At 30.7% G+C, this 21,066-nt stretch overlaps 1 protein-coding gene across 2 annotated transcripts in view; it reads left to right on the forward strand.

Annotated features, from left to right (window-relative positions):
• Positions 1 to 21,066, forward strand: part of LOC142322489 (superkiller complex protein 3-like) — a 39,296-nt gene that overhangs the window by 11,678 nt on the left and 6,552 nt on the right. The window contains exons 3-4 of one of the 2 annotated variants that reach the window (XM_075361628.1): positions 7,876 to 8,071; positions 19,887 to 19,975. In XM_075361628.1, the coding sequence (XP_075217743.1) occupies positions 7,876 to 8,071; positions 19,887 to 19,919 (229 nt within the window). In that variant the 3' untranslated portion in view covers positions 19,920 to 19,975. Of the gene's footprint in view, positions 1 to 7,875; positions 8,072 to 10,273; positions 10,481 to 19,886; positions 19,976 to 21,066 lie in introns of those variants that run through there. The other variant, XM_075361627.1, reaches the window with a different exon arrangement.

A 21,066-nucleotide genomic window follows, 5' to 3' on the forward strand; every position in this document is an offset into this window, starting at 1 on the left:
TTTATCAGTCATTTTTGGAGTAGTGACCTCATCAAGGCGCCCAGAATGTTCAGTATCACTTGTGCTCATATGACCTCTTCAAAAATTTTGAATGGGCACTTATTAACTATTATAATCGAAGGTGCAGATTCATCATAATATTGATTAAGTTTTTCTTTAGTCCTCAAATGGGCGCAAACAAAGAAATTAACTGATCAGGTCAAAACATGGTGTGCGATCTTCCTAAAGATGCTACCAAGTGAAACTTGCATCGATGCATACTGGTGGACCAAATTCTTAGACTTCACATGAACTTTTCAAATCACCCTTCTTTATTGAGATCATTTTGATTTAATTAATGGTATCTAGTATCGTCTAACTGACTGTTGTGTTTTTACTTTGTGTAGGGTGGTGGGGTATTTAGTTCTTTTAAGGGAGCATATTCTTTCAACATAACAGTAAAGTAAAATAAATCTCACAAGAACAACCAATTTAGCTGCTTTATAGGTATTTTTTAATGAATGAAAATTAGCATAACAGAGCAAGATTCTGCTCATTTGGTATCATCAGACTCTTATTCATATTCCTAGCCTATACAAACTTGTATGTAACATTGTAGCCTATACAACATTGTATTCAGAGCCTTATATAGATATATATTTTGAATATAAGAATTTAAATTCATACTTTCTTTTCTGTATATATCTAGCAAAAAGTGCAAAACATTGTTTCACAGTATTTAAATTATATTTAGACAAGAATTTTCAGTGATTAACACATCGTAGTCTTGGCAAAGCATAATTACAAAAAAATTCTACTCAAATGAATGCTACTGTTATTGTAAATGATTTAAAATAAAGATATATTACGTTTTTGTTGTTACACAAGCATTTGAATATATATAACAATTTGTGTATGGAGTAATGCATTATCTTATGTTTTTATTGTCTATAATGCTACATGGAACATACTGAAGACTTTGAGTTCAAAGGAAAATATTGCTATTATGTAACAAAGCACATGCTCAGACAGTGGTTTTAACAAATCAGTTGATCTATACTGCATTATACAAAACCATAATTATTTTAAGTATAAATTATATATTTCTATTTTTAATTGTACCGCTTTTATCTCTAATGCAATTTGTTTATCTGTTCTTTTAAAAGTCATTTAAGAGTTTTTTGTTATTTAAATATTATTTGTTCTAATTTTGAAAATACAAAGCATTTTATTTGTAATCTAGTCCAGTCTTCAAATTTCATTACAAGTTTTAATTACTTTTCACATATTATTTTTGTTGATTTTGTTATTAATATGTGTACCTACCATGTGTTTACATTTTTTTAAATCTTTGTAAAGTTCTACAAACAACTACAAATATTAAACTCTATAAAAAAAAGTTCACTTTAAAAGAGACTTTCCATTGTGAAATGTTATATGAAAACGGCTAGAAAACAAAAAAACAAGTTAATTACAGGACTAAACTAGTTAACTCTTTGGGTTATTAAAAATAATGTAAATAAATTTATAGAATCATATTTAAGTTAAGATGATTCAGATTTATTTTTATTTGATTTTCAATCTAAAATGGGAAGATATAAACATTCCAGGATTGAAATGAAAAATCAATATAATGGTCCCCTCTCTAGCATTTTCATTTAAGAAAAAACTTGTTTACTAAAAAAGTTATAAAGGTACTCTTAAATCTAAATAAATAAATAAACATGAAGGCCTGGATGTCCTCAAATTATATGTCTAAACATCTTTAGTACATTACTTGTAATATTATAAATTATACAGATTTAAGATTACATGTTATGTTTACTCATTATTTACTATTACTGTCTCTGATAAAACAATAACTTATGTTTCTATTTTTTAAGCATTGTAATGCTAAACAGCCATTCATTTGAGTAAATTCCTGTACAAATGTTAATTTCATTAACAGTGCTTTTTATAACTGTTTCCGAAAAGTTAAAATAATTTGTTAGACTGTATCTAGCTACGTAAATGCTATATAAAAATTTAATTGGAGATTGTTTTGATGTATGTATTATATTTATTACATGTAATTTATATTGTTACCACATGTATGCCTAATTTAATATCGGCAGATGACATTGGTAGCAGCTAAGATGTGAGTGGGAGCACAGTATACATACGTGCTGGTACAAGTGTCACTCCTGCTGTGCAGTTCTTCCACCATTGCAGTGCTGAGGCCCCACTACTCTCAGGCTCCAATAAAAGAGCATGCACGAGAGTGAATTTTTAATTCATCGTTGACCATCACCTGGAGAAGACCAAGAGGAAGAAAGAGAAGATGGAAGAAGTCAGAAGAAGTTCCCTGGCCACCTCAACGTGGGACCTCCCGGCAGATGCCAACATCCTCACCAGCAGCAGACCTAGCTGGCCTGCTGAGGGAGCCACTGGATGCAGATGCTACCTTCTTGCTCCAGTTCGCTGGGCTTCAATCGCCCTGGCCGGCGGACTCAGCAGCAGGAGCTGGCCCAGCATGTGATCGCTTGGGGAGAACCGCCTCACCACACCAGCAAAAGATGACTGATGCTGATCTGACACTGCTGGGCTTGGGAGGCCACCACTGTTATGCTGTAGTGGGGACCCAACTGCTGCTGAGGGGAAGCCCGGTCTGATTTCAATGGATGAGCCGCAACTCCCCGACTTTGTCAGAGACCAGCTTCCGAACCCAACAGCTCTTCTCAGAGCTAATGCAAAAAACGTCCCTTTTCAGGGCTACCACAAGGTTATAAACTATGAGCTGTTGAAGCCATTCGATGACAACAGACCTCCTCACCGTTGCCGTAAAGTTATTAATTACAACGAACCGTCGAAGCCAATCGACAACAACAGCCCATCTCAGGACTACTACAAGGTTATAAAGTGCCACGTGCTGTTGAAGCCATTCGGCGACAATATATATAATATATTTATCAAGTAATAACTTAATTGAAATGGTTAATGTTAATTTTAATATAAACCTTATAATACTTACAATATTATTTAACATTACACTTGGCCTGCATTATTACATAAGATAAAATATAAAAAGAATGATAAAATATGAAAAAAATTAGTTTATGTTAAAAGAGGTATTCTAGTTGATTTGCTTCAAATCTCTTCTGGTTTCATTCTTTATTTAGTAATTCAAATTGTTTGTTAATTTATTACAAATCAAAAAGTACAGTACTGAGGAGTTGTTACATTATAAGGTTTATCCAAAAAGAAACCAAACTTTTCAAGTAATAATAATAATAATAATATAAATTTAATTAACAAATAAATAAAATAAAATATCTATTAAATTAAATGATAACATATTTCAGTAATTCATAATGATGTGAGGTCAATCTCCCATATTTAACTAATCGTGTCCAGAAATAACAAATAATAAATAATCAAATTAAGTTGTACAGTATTTCAGTTTTAGCATAACCCATTGGCCATCTTATTACTACTTCATTTATTTTAAGAAAAATAATAAGGTATATAAGATCAACAAAATGATTCAATGTTATAGTAAAAGTTTAATATTATTAACAGATTTTCTCTTTATGTTTTAGATAATATATTTATCTTCTCACCTCTTTTAGCAACCTTAATTGTACAATCTTAAGTAGATGCTGGTAATACTGTTACCTTTTCACACCCAAGATTCATACATAAACACATTCATACATATGTGTACATGTATACATACTCACACATATAGGCTTACAAAATTTTTACTCATAGCCTATATACACATATGTAATACGAGGGCAAGTCAAAAAGTAAATTTAAGTTCAAAAAGTCAATATAAATTATATAAATGATACATGCATTATTTGTCACCATAATCCCCCCTCCTACTTCTGTGCACTTGTCCATCTTTTAACAAGCTTATGAATTCCTTCCTGGAAGAAAGTTTTTGGTCTGGTGTGCAGAAAATTTTTCACCGCTTCTATGGTCTCTTCATCAGATCAATAATGACTCCCTCGCAACTCTTCTTTTAGTGGGCCAAAAAAATGAAAATCACTTGGAGCCAGGTCCAAACTGAATGGAGGATGGTCCAGCAGCTCAAAACCGAGATCTTGAAGGCAAAGGGCAGTTTTTTTTGGCCTTATGGGGTTGAGTATTATCCTGAAGCAAAATCATGCTTTTAGAAAGTTTACCACATCTTTTGGATTTGATTTTTTCTTCAGTAAATGCAGTAGCTCACAGTAATTGTCACCATTTACTGATTGACCTATAGATGTGAATTAAACCAAAAATGAACCTTCCGTACCCCAAAATACCATCAACTTTCCTGCAGATATCTGCGTTTTGAATTTTTTTGCTGTGAGAGATGAAGGATGTTTCCATACTTTGTCCAACTTTGTTGCTTACTCTTGGGTTCAAAGTGATGGACCCATGTCTCATCAACGGTTATAATTCACTTAAGAAATCAGTTTCCTTCATCTTCATTACATTTCAAATGCTTCTGGAAAATTTTCAAATGATTCTCTTTCTGGACGCTGTCCAATTGTGTGGAACCCAGCAAGCACAGGCTTTTCAAAAGTTTAAAGAATCATGGGTGATTGAAAATGCTGAGCTTGGCGTATTCAATTCACTTGCAATGTCATCAACTGTAATTTGTGGATTACTGAAAATCATTTGTTTAACTGCTTCAATATTGTCGTTAGTCTTTGAAGTGGAAAGCCTATATTGCTGCTGTACATTACAGAGAGAAATCCTACCATTTTTAAAGCGATCAATCCATTTGTAGATCTTGCTTCCATTCAAACATCTATCTCTCTGCATATTGCTGTTGCATTTGACAAATAATCTCTGCTGGTTTCATCCCTGCTGAACTGAGGAAATGTATCACAGCATTTCTTCCTTGGTGCAGTCAGACGTAGGAGTGTACATTTTAAACAATCACAAATGGCTAACAGTGAAACAATACTTTCAATGAACAGGTAATAGAGGTTATGAGTTACGGCAGAACAATCATTGCTGCCATATGTGTGATTGAGAGGGAATTCAAAATTTCCCTTTACTTTTTGATTTAGCCTCGTATAATGTACATATAAAATGGATATATATATCCACAAACAGTACATCGATGAAGTAATACTCAGTAAAAACTGCAAAAGATTCATAAATAAATTAGCAACTTGGTGTAATCAGTAACACTACATTAAAAATAATTAAATTCTGCCGTTAAAGATCTAAATTTAGTGTAGTCCTCACATAACTTATGAAACTGAACCAATTTTTCTCCATTTAAATAGCTTATAATCCTTTCCTCCTTAAGGACTGTAGCCCTAAGCCATACTTCCTAATATCTTTCAAAACCTCTCCACAAAATGATCACATATTCAATCTCCCTCATTTTTTCACATATAGCACACACACACAACACACAACTAAAAAAAAAAATAATCAGAAATATCAGATGCTAAAATTATTGATCCCTGATATCCTGATATTCTCTTCAATAACTTTTGTAAATATTTTATTATTAGATTTTTTTTTTAATCTTAAAGCTTTTTTATTCAATCTTAAGAATTTTTATTTTTCTTACTCGATTCACAAATAAACAATTTTAAGGTAATTATACATTACAGAGTTATTATAAGCAGATAGTCATCAATAGTTCATTGTTCAAAATATTATTTATTTAACTAACCAGTTTTTTAAAACAAATGAAAAAGAAAATTGTCAAAATAAAATCACCTTTAATACAACCATACTGTTAACATATTCCTGTTCAGAATTTTTCTTTGTACAGTTTGACACTACCTCACATTAACTCTTCAAAATTTTACCACTAAATTTCTTACAAGCAAAAGAGCACAATTTTACATAAACTTCATCAATCTTATATTCCCCATCATATCAGATTTAGAAATATTGCTCCAGTATATCAGTACTCACTGTCCCTCTAGTGGCACTGTGTAATGGGATCACTTAGAAATATTAATCTGTTTTCCACATCATTCTATCATTCTAAATTGCTTCATTTTCAGAGCGTAAGCATTTAAATTAGGTTATGTTTTTTGCTTGCAGTATCTTGAGATTAAGAATATTAATCCTTAGCGTAAATGGAAACACATGTATGGGCTACCTGTACTTTATACTGGTTGGCAGACATCCATATATGATTCCCTGAATGTGACTGGCTATTTATCTTCATGTAGTTACATATAAATTCCAAGAGATGGCAAGAGATGTTCTTTCAATCATTTTGAGGTGGGAATTCCTGATACAATGTAATTTGAAACCATTTTACTTGAGTTATCAAATGAATTCAGTGACCATGAGTTCTTAACAAGACGCATTTATTATTTTTTTCATGTTTTTCACTCATTTTTAAGTAATTTGTTTACAAACTGTTCCTTCCAAAACTTCATTTTTGGCTTGCTTCATTTGAATTTTAAAAAAATTTTCAAGACAAAAATTCCGAAGGAAATGAATAAAAATATTTATATTATAATAACACCATATTATACTATTATACAGTATCAATATTTCAAATATGTCCAAGTCATTATAATGCGAAGATGATATTAATTGCTTTTTTTCATTGGAATGGTGCCATTCATTATTAGTAATAATTTTGTGCATGTCTCACATCAACTTAACAACAATAAATTATTTGATTTGGAAGTAATGCAGTATTTGAGGGAAGCAGTGAGAAAATAGAGATCTGAAAATAGAGATCAGAAAATAGAGAGTGTGTAAACAAAACATAGATGTTCTACCATATCAGTATACTTGTGCGTCTGCTGCTCCTTATTTGACAGTTTTAGCCTTGTTGAGTTTGTGCACAATACAAATATTATACTCCAATCCTAGTATTTTCCTAGTTTCACACTTGCAGATCTTTTTCTGTTTGCTAAGGTGACAGCTGTGCGCTGAATGGATATTGTTTCCACAAGATAGAAGAAATTTGTTACAGGACCCGATAAAAGAAATTTACTATTCAATGTAATTTCCTATTGAAATTATCATTTACAAACAGTGAAAAATGCTAGGGAAGCTGTGTTAAGGTTGAACATTACTTTGTTGGGATAAATTTTGATAATTGTTTATTAAGTAAATAAAATATCTGAAAAAGTTTGATTTTCTTTCTGTTAGAAAAAATTATAAAATTCGTTACTCAGTAATGATAAGTGTTAAAACAATTGTATACAGAATAAAAATCTATAATCGTGTTAATACAAAATTGTATTGACTTAAATTCACTCTTGTAAGTTTGTTAACAACCACAGTAAGGTATTACTTCAGAGGATGAATGAGGATGATATGTATGAATGATGTAGTCATGTACAGTCTCAGGTCACTCCTGAGAACTGTGGTTAATTGAAACCCAACCAACAAGGAACACTGGTATCCATGATCTAGTATTCAGATCTGTATAAAAACTGTTTTAAGTGGGATATGAACCTTAGAACTCTCGACTTTGAAATTAGTTAATTTGCAGTGGCGATAACAGATAAACCTATTAATATCTAAGTAACTCTGCCATACAATGCTTTACTCTTATTAATGATTATGCTGTGTTTTTAGAATGACTTATTTTTCATTTCAGATTACAACTGTTTGTTTATGGGCACCTGATAAACAGACAAATTTTCAAAATAGATTTGCAATATAGCATTTCAATTTACAGCTTAAGGTTCAGAACTTCTGAAACTTCATTTACTCATCTGAACAGAAAAAAATACTTTTATTTTAGGATATTAGTTAATAGTTAAATAACTATCTTTGAACTTTTTTTCTTGAAAGAATGTTTTGATCTAAAAGTTAAATCACTTACGATTTCACTGATTCTATAAAAAAAATTTCCTGCCTCTTAAGTGAATTTGTTTTATTTTGGAGCTGGTTTATTGATTGTATTTTTTTTTTTTTTAGTGATACTATTAAGTGGTGTGGAATATTCAAGAAGTTTGTAGAATTTACATTAAAAAATGGAGAAATCAGTGAGTTTATAGATTGTGTTAAAGAACATAAAAACACTTACATTCATGAGAAAAAAGAAGTTATGTGGCCTGATGTTGTAACTATCTTAACAACAGCCAAAGATCTTGAGGATAGTCATATTCCACTGGTAATGAGCTTATTATAATTTTATTGTTTTGATATATTGTCCATTAAAACAAAATTAGAAGATACTCATTTTTACCTTTCCAGCTATTATAGTGTAGTAAACCGATTAACTGGAAAGGATGATAATCATATCAAAATTCATTTTACCACATTTTTATTTTGATTCATGGGAATGTGAAATGTGAAATAAAAAAAGCTGAAGATAAATTTTTTGGCATCTGTTTGGATTAATTTTAAAAATTTATCTTCTTAGAATAACAACATAATATACTTTCCTATTTTGAACTCTTCCATGTACTTCTGAAAGCTATAATGTGGTGCGTACCATACTTGTAGTTTAAAAAAGTGTACTATTTATTTTGAAACACTGTAACCTTACTTTGGTAAGTGATTTTTCATGAAAAATTTCCTTTAAACTTATCTAAAAACAATTTGTTTATGTTTGTTATTTCATTTTTTTTTTATGAAACCACAGAATCAGGTGTTTTATTAACATTGGGTTTTATTAATTCTTTTTTTACTTTCTTGTATGAATTATTGTGATTGCAAAAAATTTTGGTTTTCAGATTTCAATAGAAATATCCATTTTAACCATCCCTGAACCCATTTTGACTAGTTTCAGTGTGACGTTTAAACAAACGTGTGTATGCATTTCACATAACTAAAAAATAGTTACTGTAGGATATTGAAATTTTGGATTTAGAATTGTAATATCTAGTTGTGCACCTCCTCTTTTGATTGCAATCAAATGGACCAAAATCCAAAAAGCAATTGGATTTTTGACTTTTTCTTAACTGCGACATAAGGCCTCATTGAGAGCTTTTCAAGGTGTATCATAAGTGGTATTTATTTTCATTGGTTTCAGAGTTATAGTCAAATAAAATTTTAATTAATGAAATATTTGGATTTTACAAGGTAGGCACATCAATTCGAATCAGACTCTATCTCCTTTTTTTAACTTTTTTTTTTTTTAATTTAAATATATTGATTTATTAATAATCATTAACCTGTGATTGAAAAAAAAAAATATAATAAATAATAATTCAATAATAACAATTAAAAAAGAAAAAATATCAGAAGTTATTAGTGAAATAAAATTATATGTTCTTTTAAAAATGTGTATGTGTAATTTAATAGGCATTATTACATATGTGTATATGTAATAATAGATTTGGTGAAACATCTGATTATTTAATATTAATTGAAAATTATAATTTAGAATCGTATTATTTTTGGAGTTTTTAGTTTATTTCTGTTTAATTTTATCTACATTAATGTTAACTACAGAGGGACTGTAGTTAAAAAACTATAATAAAAAAATAGTCCCTCACAAGAACAACATATACACCAAGGCATACATGTTAAATCTTTAATGCAAAAAATTCATATCTTTTACTTCATTACTCCTCTGGTATTGTCAGATAATATTCTCCCTAAGTTGAAGTTGATCGTAATTTTGTTGATTTGTTTTTGTTGCCAATCATTTAATAGCTCTTTGGTTTGATATAATTCTTCTGATCTTAATTTGTGTACACGTTCTCTAGTTTTCAAATTCATCTCCCTTTATATTCATCATCCTCTCTTAATCTTTTTATTCTTTCTTTGGTTTAAACATTCTCTTCCACTTTATATTTATCATTTCTCTTAATGTTTTTATTCTTTCTTTGTTTATTACATTTTCTTTCTCTTTATTTACTTTTGTTTGTAACATTTTTTTCCTTTTTATTCTTTCTTTGGTTTTAACATTTTCTTCCTCTTTGTATTTATAATCTTCTTAATCTTTTTATTCTTCCCTTGTTCTTAACATTTTCTTCCTCTTCATATTCATCTTTTTGTTTTTTTGAGATATATTTCTTCATGTTATATTTCTTTTTCAAGAATGATTGCTTTTTTTCATTTTTGATTATTCACCAAATAATCCAATATTAAAAACTGAATATTTTTCACCGTAAGGTCAAAATTAACAAATTTAACCAGTATGCAGGAGTTCACTGAATGGTATAGTTTAATTATTAACTTTTATTTATATGAAACACCAGAAATCTGAAACTTTTGTTAATCAACAACTCACCAGGGTACAAATAATGCTGATCTAGTAATACAAGTAATAAGGCACTTTTACTGTATCCTAATATTTCATGTAAGATTGTTGAATTAATAATTGTATAAATATTTGATTTTAATAAAAAAACTAATATTTCAGCAATTGTGTAACTTTATTAAAGAATTGGAGGATCATATCTCACTTTCAAATGAACTGCAGCAAAAAATGTGTGTATGTAATTTAATAGGCGTACAAGGAAGTTATGTGATGTCCACATCAGATTTTTATAAAATAAATATCCAGTGAACATAAACTATTAATGTAGTTGTGAATATTAATGTAATAAAATTATATTTTAATTTGGCAGTCAACCCATTTTATTTAAACAAAATGCTATCACATTTATATAATATTAATATAAAAAACTAGTTTATTATTAAATTTGAAGAAACAATTTTGTGGTAGTTTACATTTTCTCTAATAATAGAAAATTTTTTCTTAGCAATCTATACAAAATATTTTGATTCGGTTTTATTTTCTTTAAAATATTGGATTCACAAATTTACTCTGAAATCCAATGGTGCCCTATAAAAACTGTGTTATCCAAAGATATCTTTGAGTCTTAAAGGATTAAATTGTGGATTTTGAATACAATGTGCAGTTGATAATTGATTACAAAAGTGAAACATTGCTGTAATTTTAGTTGGTTTGTTATAGCTGTCGCCTTTTGAAGTACTTGTCCAATGTATCCAAATCAGATTTGATCTTTTCAGTTTGAGAAATTCGTTGCAATGGTAGTAGTGCAAGGCAGTATCATCAGCATTAACAAACTTTTCTGAACTTTTTTGAGAGAAATCTATAATATTATCATAAAAATAAATGTCACCAACATTGAGCTGAGGGAGGCCATCTGATTACTTTTTCCAACTACTTCCCTCACTTAGATAAAAAATAAATTATGTATCTGTCATGGAGGATCTGGTTTATAGTGTTATAATGTGAATATTAGTTGCATAAGGAATAATTTTTGTTGGTTGAAGTAAAAGTTCTTTTTCCGAGTAATGTCACAAACAGCAGTAAAATCAGTGAATATGGCTGTATATTTATTCCTTATCAAAATATTTTCATTCTTGATCTTTCCAGCTTTGTCTAGGCATGAAGTCAGCTGAATGACTGGATACTTAGGATTACAATTGGTTCCTGCTCGATAAGCGTTTCAAATAATTTGTATACATTACTAAGAAACGTAATAGGATTTTGCTGCAATACTTGATTTAGCTGATTTTTTTAAGGCAAGTACTTTTACTTGCTTTCATGGTGGAGGAAAATGCTGACAGCAGTAATTCATTAAAACTAATCTATCTTATGGTACTCCTGAAACCACAGTGCAGGAAGAAGTCAAGTAAAATATCTAGTCTCAATGTTCTGGAAGACTTTATGGACTCGATGGTCTCAGTAAGTTTAGACTTTGTAAAAAATTCAGCAATGCAAAGATGAAAAACATCTTAATAGTAAAACAGCTTGAAATGAAGCACAAGTGTGCCAGATAACATTTTAACTTTTTTTTAATGGTTTGTTTGGTTGTATCCTTGTCTTCATAAGCAAATGAGAAGCTATCTTGTCAGGTTTATTGTTGTTTCAAATTTGGTATTATCTATAGCACAACCAGTTTATACAACAGTGAAACAAGCTTTCTTATTATAATGTGTGAAATCTATTTGTTTCACAGTTTGTCCTTGTTCAGGGATATATTATTTCCTGAAACTTTTTTGAATGATATAACTCTACCACTATACTTGTAATGAACAACCTGTGTAGTTCACTATTTTTAACAGGATTCCTGTTACAGTTATGTTAAATATGGAAAATATATATTCCCAGTAAGTTTTCACCAAAATTCCTTCTCACTTCAGGATAATTTTTAATCTTAAGTTTTAATATGTAATGTACAGTAAGGTTGCCTGTTAGGAAAGACATTTTCATAAGATGAACTTGTTTGTGTAAATCTGAAGATAAGAAACAAATCATGGTTGTAATCTTTATTCCATCTTAGAAATGGAAAGTCCCCTTCATTTGGCATTTTGAACTAGTATCATGGTCTGCTCAGTCTTTAATTTGTGTCAATCAAGCCCCAGCCTTGATGTTAGTTGTTAAAATATTGAAGAATTATGCTAGATTCTGTAGGGTGACTGAAAAGATGGGACTGCCCAATTAGATATTTCTGTTGACTTGTACTTATTTATTACGGTTAGGTGACCAAACTATATATTGAGCGTGTTCTACCAAGCTATGGTGGCTGTTATGTAAAATTTTTGTGGTCTGCCCTTCCTTGATGTGTGTAGCTAAACATACTTGCAGTAATTGTCAAGCAATCACCAAGTTGTAACTTGGAATTTTTCCCTGTAAGTGTAGTTACAGTTAATTTAGTTTGTTTCAATATGTTTCTGAGCTACTCAATTTTAATCTGTTGATGGGATTGTCTTTCCTGATAAATGGATTGTCACAACTGAAACATGCGGTGTAAACATGATTTTCATGCAGATAAATTCCATCATATGAATTGGTCATGTTTAGTTCATTTAGTTAAAAAACAAAAAAAATAATTTTTAAGGGGTTGTTATCAGATACAATAAAAACTATTTTTTTTTTTTTTTTTTTTTTTTTTTTTTTGTGGGGATGGACATTAAAAGGTGCTTTTTCTTTAAAGATTCTGAGTAATTTTCTTTGTCTGATTAATGAAAATCAAATTTGAATTGACATTTTTGAATTAATGGGCAAATGCTGAGCTTTCCTAATTTCTTCTCTGTATTTCCTTAATTAGATTTACACATTATCACATTAGATATATAGAACACACGTGAGTGTGATCCAGGGCATCAGAGTTTACTAAAATTAAAAATTCTAAAATGAACCACATACATTTAATTTTATATATATATATATATATATATATATATATATATATATTTATATAATTTGTGTGTGTATGTATATATGTAATTTTATATCTCTAGATACCTTTATTGATGAATATTATCTATTGGAACATTTGAGGTCTTTGGTCTTGCATTGAAGATGTGTTTTTATGATGTTATGTTGTAGAGTAATTATATATACACAAGAACCTTTAATAATGTGCTTCCAAGAAATGCACTTTTTGCATCAACATGCAGTGTCAATCAGGGGCTATTTCTATAAGAGATAAGACTGTCTTGTAGACAGTAGAGAGAGTGAAGGGGTTGCTATCTTCATGTGGGACAAGATATCTACAAGGATACCACTTGCTACTCTCATCTCTGCTGTTACTATAAAATCTCTATCCCCTTCAAATACATATCTGCAATTTATATCTCACCAAAGTTCAATTCTCTATGTGTATCAAATTTCCTCACATAAATTCCATCACCATCATTAATAGTAGTAAACTTTTAATGCCGACCACCGTATTTAAATGGAGCTCATCAGTCTGCTCCTTTCAAGGAAATATGATGAACAGAGTAAGACTTGAACCTCTGTCTGCTGAATGATGGGTCATGCACATTTATGTCATTATCATCTGATACATTGTCCAACATCGACCTCTCCTTGTGCTCACCAAGTCCCTGTCTTAATTGGTCTGTTTGTAACGATTTTGACGGCAGTGACCATAGACCAATTATTATTGCTTTTGGTGTCGACCACTTTGTGAACAAAAGAGATGGCTTGTTGAAGAAGCAAATTGGAACAGTTACCATAACAGCCTTCCCATCACAGTAGTGCAGATGCCCAGGATCAACTTATCTTTTTTATCTCCCTGATCCTCAATAATGCTAGTAGATACATTCCATAAACATCTGCAAACCCTAGATGCCCTTCTGTTCCTTGGTTGAATGATAATTGCCAAAGTGCGATAAGGAAACAACTGCAGGTCCTGTGTAAATTTAACTGCAGACCTACAGATGAACATCTGAATTTGTATCATAAGGCTAGAGTGGGGGATGCTCTTGGGTGTTATTAGAAGCTAGGAAAAAGTCATGGACAAGTTAGGTAGAAACCTCATACACTACTCATAACTCTAATATATGGAAGAAGCTTCGTGCAGAAACATTCTACTGTTGGATTTATTCATGATGGAGAACTGCTATGTCATCTTCTGCAGTCGCATCTAACTTTGCAGATTGGTTTTTGTTTGGGGACTCCACTTCATCATGTAATAATGAATTTCAGATATAAGATACATGGAAATAGTATCATTAAATGTTGGTGATTCGGTCAGTGAATTAAATACTCCCTTTGTATTCAATGAGTTGTCACATGTACTAAACACTTATGTGTCACCCCCCACCTTCCCTGGTCCTGACAACAGTCTTCTCAATATGCTCTCATACCTTTGCAATTTGCCACTACAACAACTACTGTATATTTATAATGATTTGTTCTCTGCACAAGTCTTCCCACCCGTCTGGTTGGAAACCATTTTCATACCAGTACCTAAACCTGGTAAAGGCAAAGCATCTCCTCAGGCTACCATCCTATCTCCTTGACAAGCATTCTATGCAGAGTAATGGAGAGAATGGTGAACTGCAGGCTGACTTTGTATTTAGAGAGACATATTGTTTTTATTTCCAGAACAGTGTGGTTTCTGCCAAGGACGATTTTCAGTTGACCATGTAGTGTCATTAGAAATAGCTATTCAAAACACTTTCCTGCTCCACCAACGCCTTCCTTTGCTATCTTCTTTGATATAAGGCAATCATGGCCTGGCAACATACTATTTCTAGACACCCTTAAAGAATGAGGAGTCAAGGGCAATATTATTAGGAGTTTGCTTACCTTTATTAAGTTTCTTAAATCACTGAACTTTCCATGTTTGTGTTGGAGGCTTTGTTGGATAGTGTCTCCTTGGACAACGGAGTGCCTCAAGGAAGTGTATTAAGTGCCACCTTGTTACAGTCATTAACAATATTATTAAATGTATGCAGCCACCTATTTCATGTTCTTTATTTATCGATGATTTTACTAAGAATATCATGTCCCTTCAGCAGTCATAGCTGAGGTACTACTGCAAGATACTATATCTCACCTTGAAGCTTGGTCCATAGTCTCTGGCTTCACCTTTTTGTCTGAGAAAACAAAATATATAGTCGTCTCTCGCTGCGAGATTCTTTTATTCCAGTGGTATAAAGACGATCCATGTTGTACAGCACCAATGGGTGTTCATACTCAATACTTATGTACCTTTTAAATTTCGATACACCTTCTATTTGCCCAACCTATTCCTGTTCATATCCTCCATGGACACTCAACCCCATAAAATTTAATTTTGATCTTACCATATGTAATAAAAAATCAATATCACCTAACATAATTCAACAAATTTTTTTATGAATTTCTCTCAAAGACAAAACCAGAATAGTATACAGAGATAGATCGAAACAGAATGAAACCATTGGGTGGGAATTTGTCATTAATGACAGAACCTATATGTTCGGTCTGCCTAGTACTGCAAGTGTCTTCACTGCTGAACTGTACGCCATCAATAAAGCTTTGAATATCATTAATCCAAAGTACACTCATGTCCTTATTTGTAGTGACTCTTGCAGTACACTCCAAGCTTTAGAAAATTTGTATTCTAGAAATCCATCAGTGAAATTTATAATGCAGTTGCTGAGTTGAACCATCACAACACAAGTGAGTTTCTCTGTTGGATCTCCATAGATTCTGATGCTAAAGATGCATTTAGTCATCATCATGTTATTACTGCTAGTTTTATTAATTTTGTAAAACAACTCTTCAAGCAATGTGGTAGGTGACTGAACTGTTAACAGCAGATAAACTCTGACACATTAAGGATGCTGTGCTGCCTTGGGATTCTTCAGTTGCGGTTAGGACATACCAGAGCTAATGACATATGATATCTGATGTCATCAGAAAATGCATCCCTCTATGTACAATGTAATTCCTGCTTGACTGTACACCATATCATTGTGGATTGCATATGTTATGCAGTCTTGCACCTTCTTGGTAAATTTAAATTGCCAAAAAACATTTGCTGTATTCTGGGCAATACTAAGGAAGTTTTAAACTGGATATGTTGTAATTTTACAAAGTGTCAATATACTTAATAGAATTTAATATTATTTTACTATCTGAAACCAACAATTGTTTTTGTTTAATCGTGTGATAAATAAAAATGATTTAATTTTTTTTAATTTGTGTGTATATTTTGTTTTGATGCTGAGACCATTTTTATTTTATTCACTTGTTATCCAAAAAGGGCCCTTTTACACTCCTTTCGGATTTCATTATATTTTATTTGAATTTGTCTAAATTTTATATTTTTTGTTTGCTTTTGTGACGTAATTTTAAGTGAGGTTTTACTGATAGGTTTGGCTGTAATTTTTTCTTTTTATTATTTAGTTTTGGTCTGGTTTTAATTTTTTTTTTGTTACAATATGTTTGTCCCAGGCAATGATAATGCAAAAGCGTTTTTAGCTCTCCCAAAAACATTTAATGATTATTGTTTATTAAGGTTTATTATTAATCTCTCTTTGTTAGTGTAAATATAATATAGTTATTTTGTTGGCTAATTATTAAAGTGAAAGGAAAATTTTGAGAAAAATTTATTTAATACAGTAGAGATTTTATTTTTTCAACAATGGGATTCTTTATATTTTGTTTATTTCAAACTCATGATGACTTTTTCTTTGTCTTCAGCATTTGACTGATTTGATGCAGCTCTCCAAGATTTCCTATCTAGTGCTAGTCGTTTATACCTAGTCGGTATACTCCCTACATCCCGCATCCCTAACAACTTTTTTTTACATATTCCAAACGTTGCCTGCCTACATAATTTTTTCCTTCTATCTGACCCTCCAATATTAAAGTGACTATTTCAGGATGCCTTAATATGTAGCCTATAAGTCTGTCTCTTCTTTTAACTATATTTTTCCAAATGCTTCTTTCTTCATCGATTTGCCGCAACACCTCTTCATTTGTCACTTTACCCACCCACCTGATTTTTAACTTTCTCCTATAGCACCGCATTTCAAAAGCTTCTAATCTTTTCTTCTCAGGTCCTCCGATCATCCAAGTTTCACTTCCATATAAAGCGACGTTCCAAACATATACTTTCAAAAAATGTTTTCCTGACATTTAAATTAATTTTTGATGTAACCAAATTATATTACTGACTGAAAGTTCGTTTCGCCTGTGTTATTCGGCATTTTATATCGCTCCTGGTTCGTCCATCTTTAGTAATTCTACTTCCCAAATAACAAAATTCTTCTACCCCCATAATCTTTTTTCTTCCTATTTTCAAATTCAGTGGTCCATCTTCATTATTTCTACTACATTTCATTACTTTCGTTTTGTTCTTATTTATTTTCATGCGGTAGTTCTTGTGTAGGACTTCATTCGTGACGTTCATTGTTTCCCCTAAATCTTTTTTACACTCTACTAGAATTACTATACCATCAACAAATCGTAGCATCTTTTATCTTTTTACCTTGTACTTTTACTCTAGATCTAAATTGTTCTTTAACATCATTAACTGCTAGTTCTATGTAAAGATTAAAAAGGTAACAGGGATTAGGAACATCCTTGTCAGACTCCTTTTTTTATTACGGCTTCTTTCTTGTTCTTCAATTATTATTGTTGCTGTTTGGTTCCTGTAAACGTTAGCAGTTGTTCTTCTATCTCTGTACTTGAACCCTAATTTTTTTTTTTAAATGCTGAACATTTTATTCCAGTCTATGTTATTGAATGCCTTTTCTAGGTCTATAAATGCCAAGTATGTTGGTTTGTTTTTCTTTAATCTTCCATCTACTATTAATCTGAGCACTAAAATTGCTTCCCTTGTCCCTATAATTTTCCTGAAACTAAACTGGTCTTCTCTTAATACTTCTTCCACTCTCTGCTCAATTCTTCTGTATAGAATTCTAGTTAAGATTTTTGATGCATGACTAGTTAAGCAAATTGTTTTGTATTCTTCACATTTATCTGCTCCTGATTTTTTTGATATCATGACTATTACACTCTTTTTGAAGTCTCAGAACTTCCCCTTTTTCGTAAATATTTCACACAGTTTGTATAATATATCTATTGCTTCCTCACCTGCACTGAGCAGTAATTCTGCAGGTATTCTGTCTATTCCAGGAGCCTTTCTGCTATTCAAATCTTAATGCTTTCTTAAATTCAGATCTCAGTATTATTTCTCCCCTTTCATCCTCTTCGACTTCTTCTTCCTCTATAACCCCATTTTCTAATTCATTTCCTCCATATAACTTCAATATATTCCACCCACCTATCGACTTTGCCTTTCTTATTATAAATCAGTGTACCATCTTTGTTTAACACATTATTAGATTTTAATTTATGTACCCTAAAATTTTCCTTAACTTTCCTATATGCTCCGTCTTTTTTACCAATGTTCATTTCTCATTCTACTTCTGAACACTTTTCTTTAATACACTCTTCTTTCGCTAGTTTGCACTTCCTATTTATAGTAATTCTTAATTGTCTATAGTTCCTTTTACTTTCTTCATTACTAGCATTCTTTTATTTTCTATGTTCATCTGCAATATATTGTCTGAAATCCAAGGTTTTTTACCAGTTCTCTTTGTTTCGCCTAAGTTTGCTTCTGCTGATTTAAGAATTTCCTTTTTAACATTCTCCCATTCTTCTTCTACATTTTCTACTTTATCTTTTTACTCATACCTCTTGCGATGATAAAAATATATTACACCATACTAACAATTTCAAAAAAAAATTCCATTCTTTATTTTAGTAATTAATTACAATCTAACATAGCAAATTGAAATGTGAAATAAATATATGTGAAAAAATGAGATGAACTTAAAAAATGTATTTAAATATTATAAAGCTCATCTGTCAAACGGCAATATAAAAATTACAGGGAAACTCAGATTTGCTTGTCTGGGGTGGTCCAAGTTGCTGGAAGAGGCATCTGTGTTTGAGAGGATTAATTTAAATGTCATTATAAGCATTCACTCATTATCTTAAATAAAATACTTGGCTGAGTGAGTCTATGTATAACTTGAGGAAAAATAAATTCACGCTATTATAATAATTGAGGTTATTATTACAAATTGTAATTCTCTACACTAACATTTTTAATCTTTAATAAAAAATTTATTGTTAATCCTGTCCCGATTCATATATTAAATATATGTTTTTCCACTTAGAATAACAACTGTTTAAGTAAGAAGTAGCTAATCTTATTAAGATCCACTACCACTGACAACAATTTATATAGAAATAGTGAGTTTATTGTATATTAAATTTACTCAGTAATGACAATGTTTTTTCAAGTGACGCTGTTCTAGATTATGCTCGTAAATCATCATTTAATGAAGAAAATGAATCACAGGTGAGTGAAACTATTTTGAATTGTTTGTAATTAGTTGTATGTTAAACCTGTTTCTGTCAGACAGTAATACCTTTTTTTAATTACTTTTATTTATAGTATTAATTTTTAATAGTGAATTAATCTGTTGTTGATCTTTAATGTTATGTATTTAATAACTCTTGTTGATATTAGATACATCAAAAATTTTAGGATAAAAATATCTGTAATTGAATTATTCAACACAGCCTATACTATAACATCATGTAAACTGTAACTGAATACAGTGTAAAGCTGTATTGGATATTGATGAAAAATGTTAGAGTATTTCACTTATTTAATTTACTGTAAAATCAGTGACTACACTGCTCTGCGATATATTTTTCCACAATAAAATGTATAGTACAGTAATTTCTTTTGTTTCAGACTGAAGCTATATCTCTCTACCAGTTGATGTAACTCCAATTTAAGATTGTTGTAGCAGGCAGAAAGAAGTTAATGCTATGTTATCTCTGGTAAAAAGAAACAAACAAAAGAACTATAGAAATAAAGAACAACAGTATGCATCATCTAAAAAGAACTTACTAATAGCAATAACAAACTCACTTAGCATATATTCACAATATACCTTTCATGATATAAAGAGTGCTCTTCTATTCATGATATACTCTTTCTTTTGAACTTGATTCTTCCTCCATATCATAATTTTTATAAAACCATTGTATGGAAATGTTCAAGAAAAAGTGAATGGATTCGATTGTGATATACTAAAATACAGTAAACAATAGTAACTAGTATTGTCTGAAAATTAAATCTAAAATATTCATTATTTTTATTTCTCTTGACTGTTTTTTTTATTAAGTTAATTTGAAAGAAAACTGTCTTTTATTTTTTAACCAAACGTAAGACAAATTATTGGGTTATTAGTGTTGACTCAAGTTTTGTAAAAGAGAAAAACATTTCTATAAAAAAAAAATTATATGTCTAGGTCAATATTGTATTTGCATCCAACATTAATACAAACCATCGAGCAAATTACTAGACCTCATACGTACCATCATGTCAAATTACAAGACCTCATCCATGTATTTTATACATGATAAAAAACTCAGTATGATTAATAAGATTTAAAATCTGACTTAGAAGAAAGTATCAAATTAAAAACTTGCTCACAATTTTCGCTTCGTGTAGTTGATACAGATCTTTTTTTTTTTAAGTATTGCTTAATATTATTTAAAACTAAAAATGCATTAGTATAAGGTTTTTCAAAATAAATTGTGTTGGTTGGCACCTTATTTCTCCAAGCTCTTTTTGTAATTAGAGATGGCGGAAATTTTAGTTTTTTACAAGTAACTATTTGGTGGACAGGTGTGCTCTAACAGTCTTTGTTTAACTTGGTTCACAGATCAGGTTTCTTGTGAATGATTTTTTTTCATTCATGCAACATACAAAATTTTTTTTGTCGTTATTTTGACTGGTTTGATGCAGCTCTCCAAGATTCCTTATCTAGTGCCTATCTATCGTCTGAAATCCAAGGTTTTCTACCAGTTCTCTTTGTTTCGCCTAAGTTTGCTTCTGCTGATTTAAGAATTTCCTTTTCAACATT

The sequence above is a fragment of the Lycorma delicatula genome, chromosome 3 (genome assembly GCF_047948215.1).
Source record: "Lycorma delicatula isolate Av1 chromosome 3, ASM4794821v1, whole genome shotgun sequence".
Lineage (NCBI taxonomy): Eukaryota > Metazoa > Arthropoda > Insecta > Hemiptera > Fulgoridae > Lycorma > Lycorma delicatula.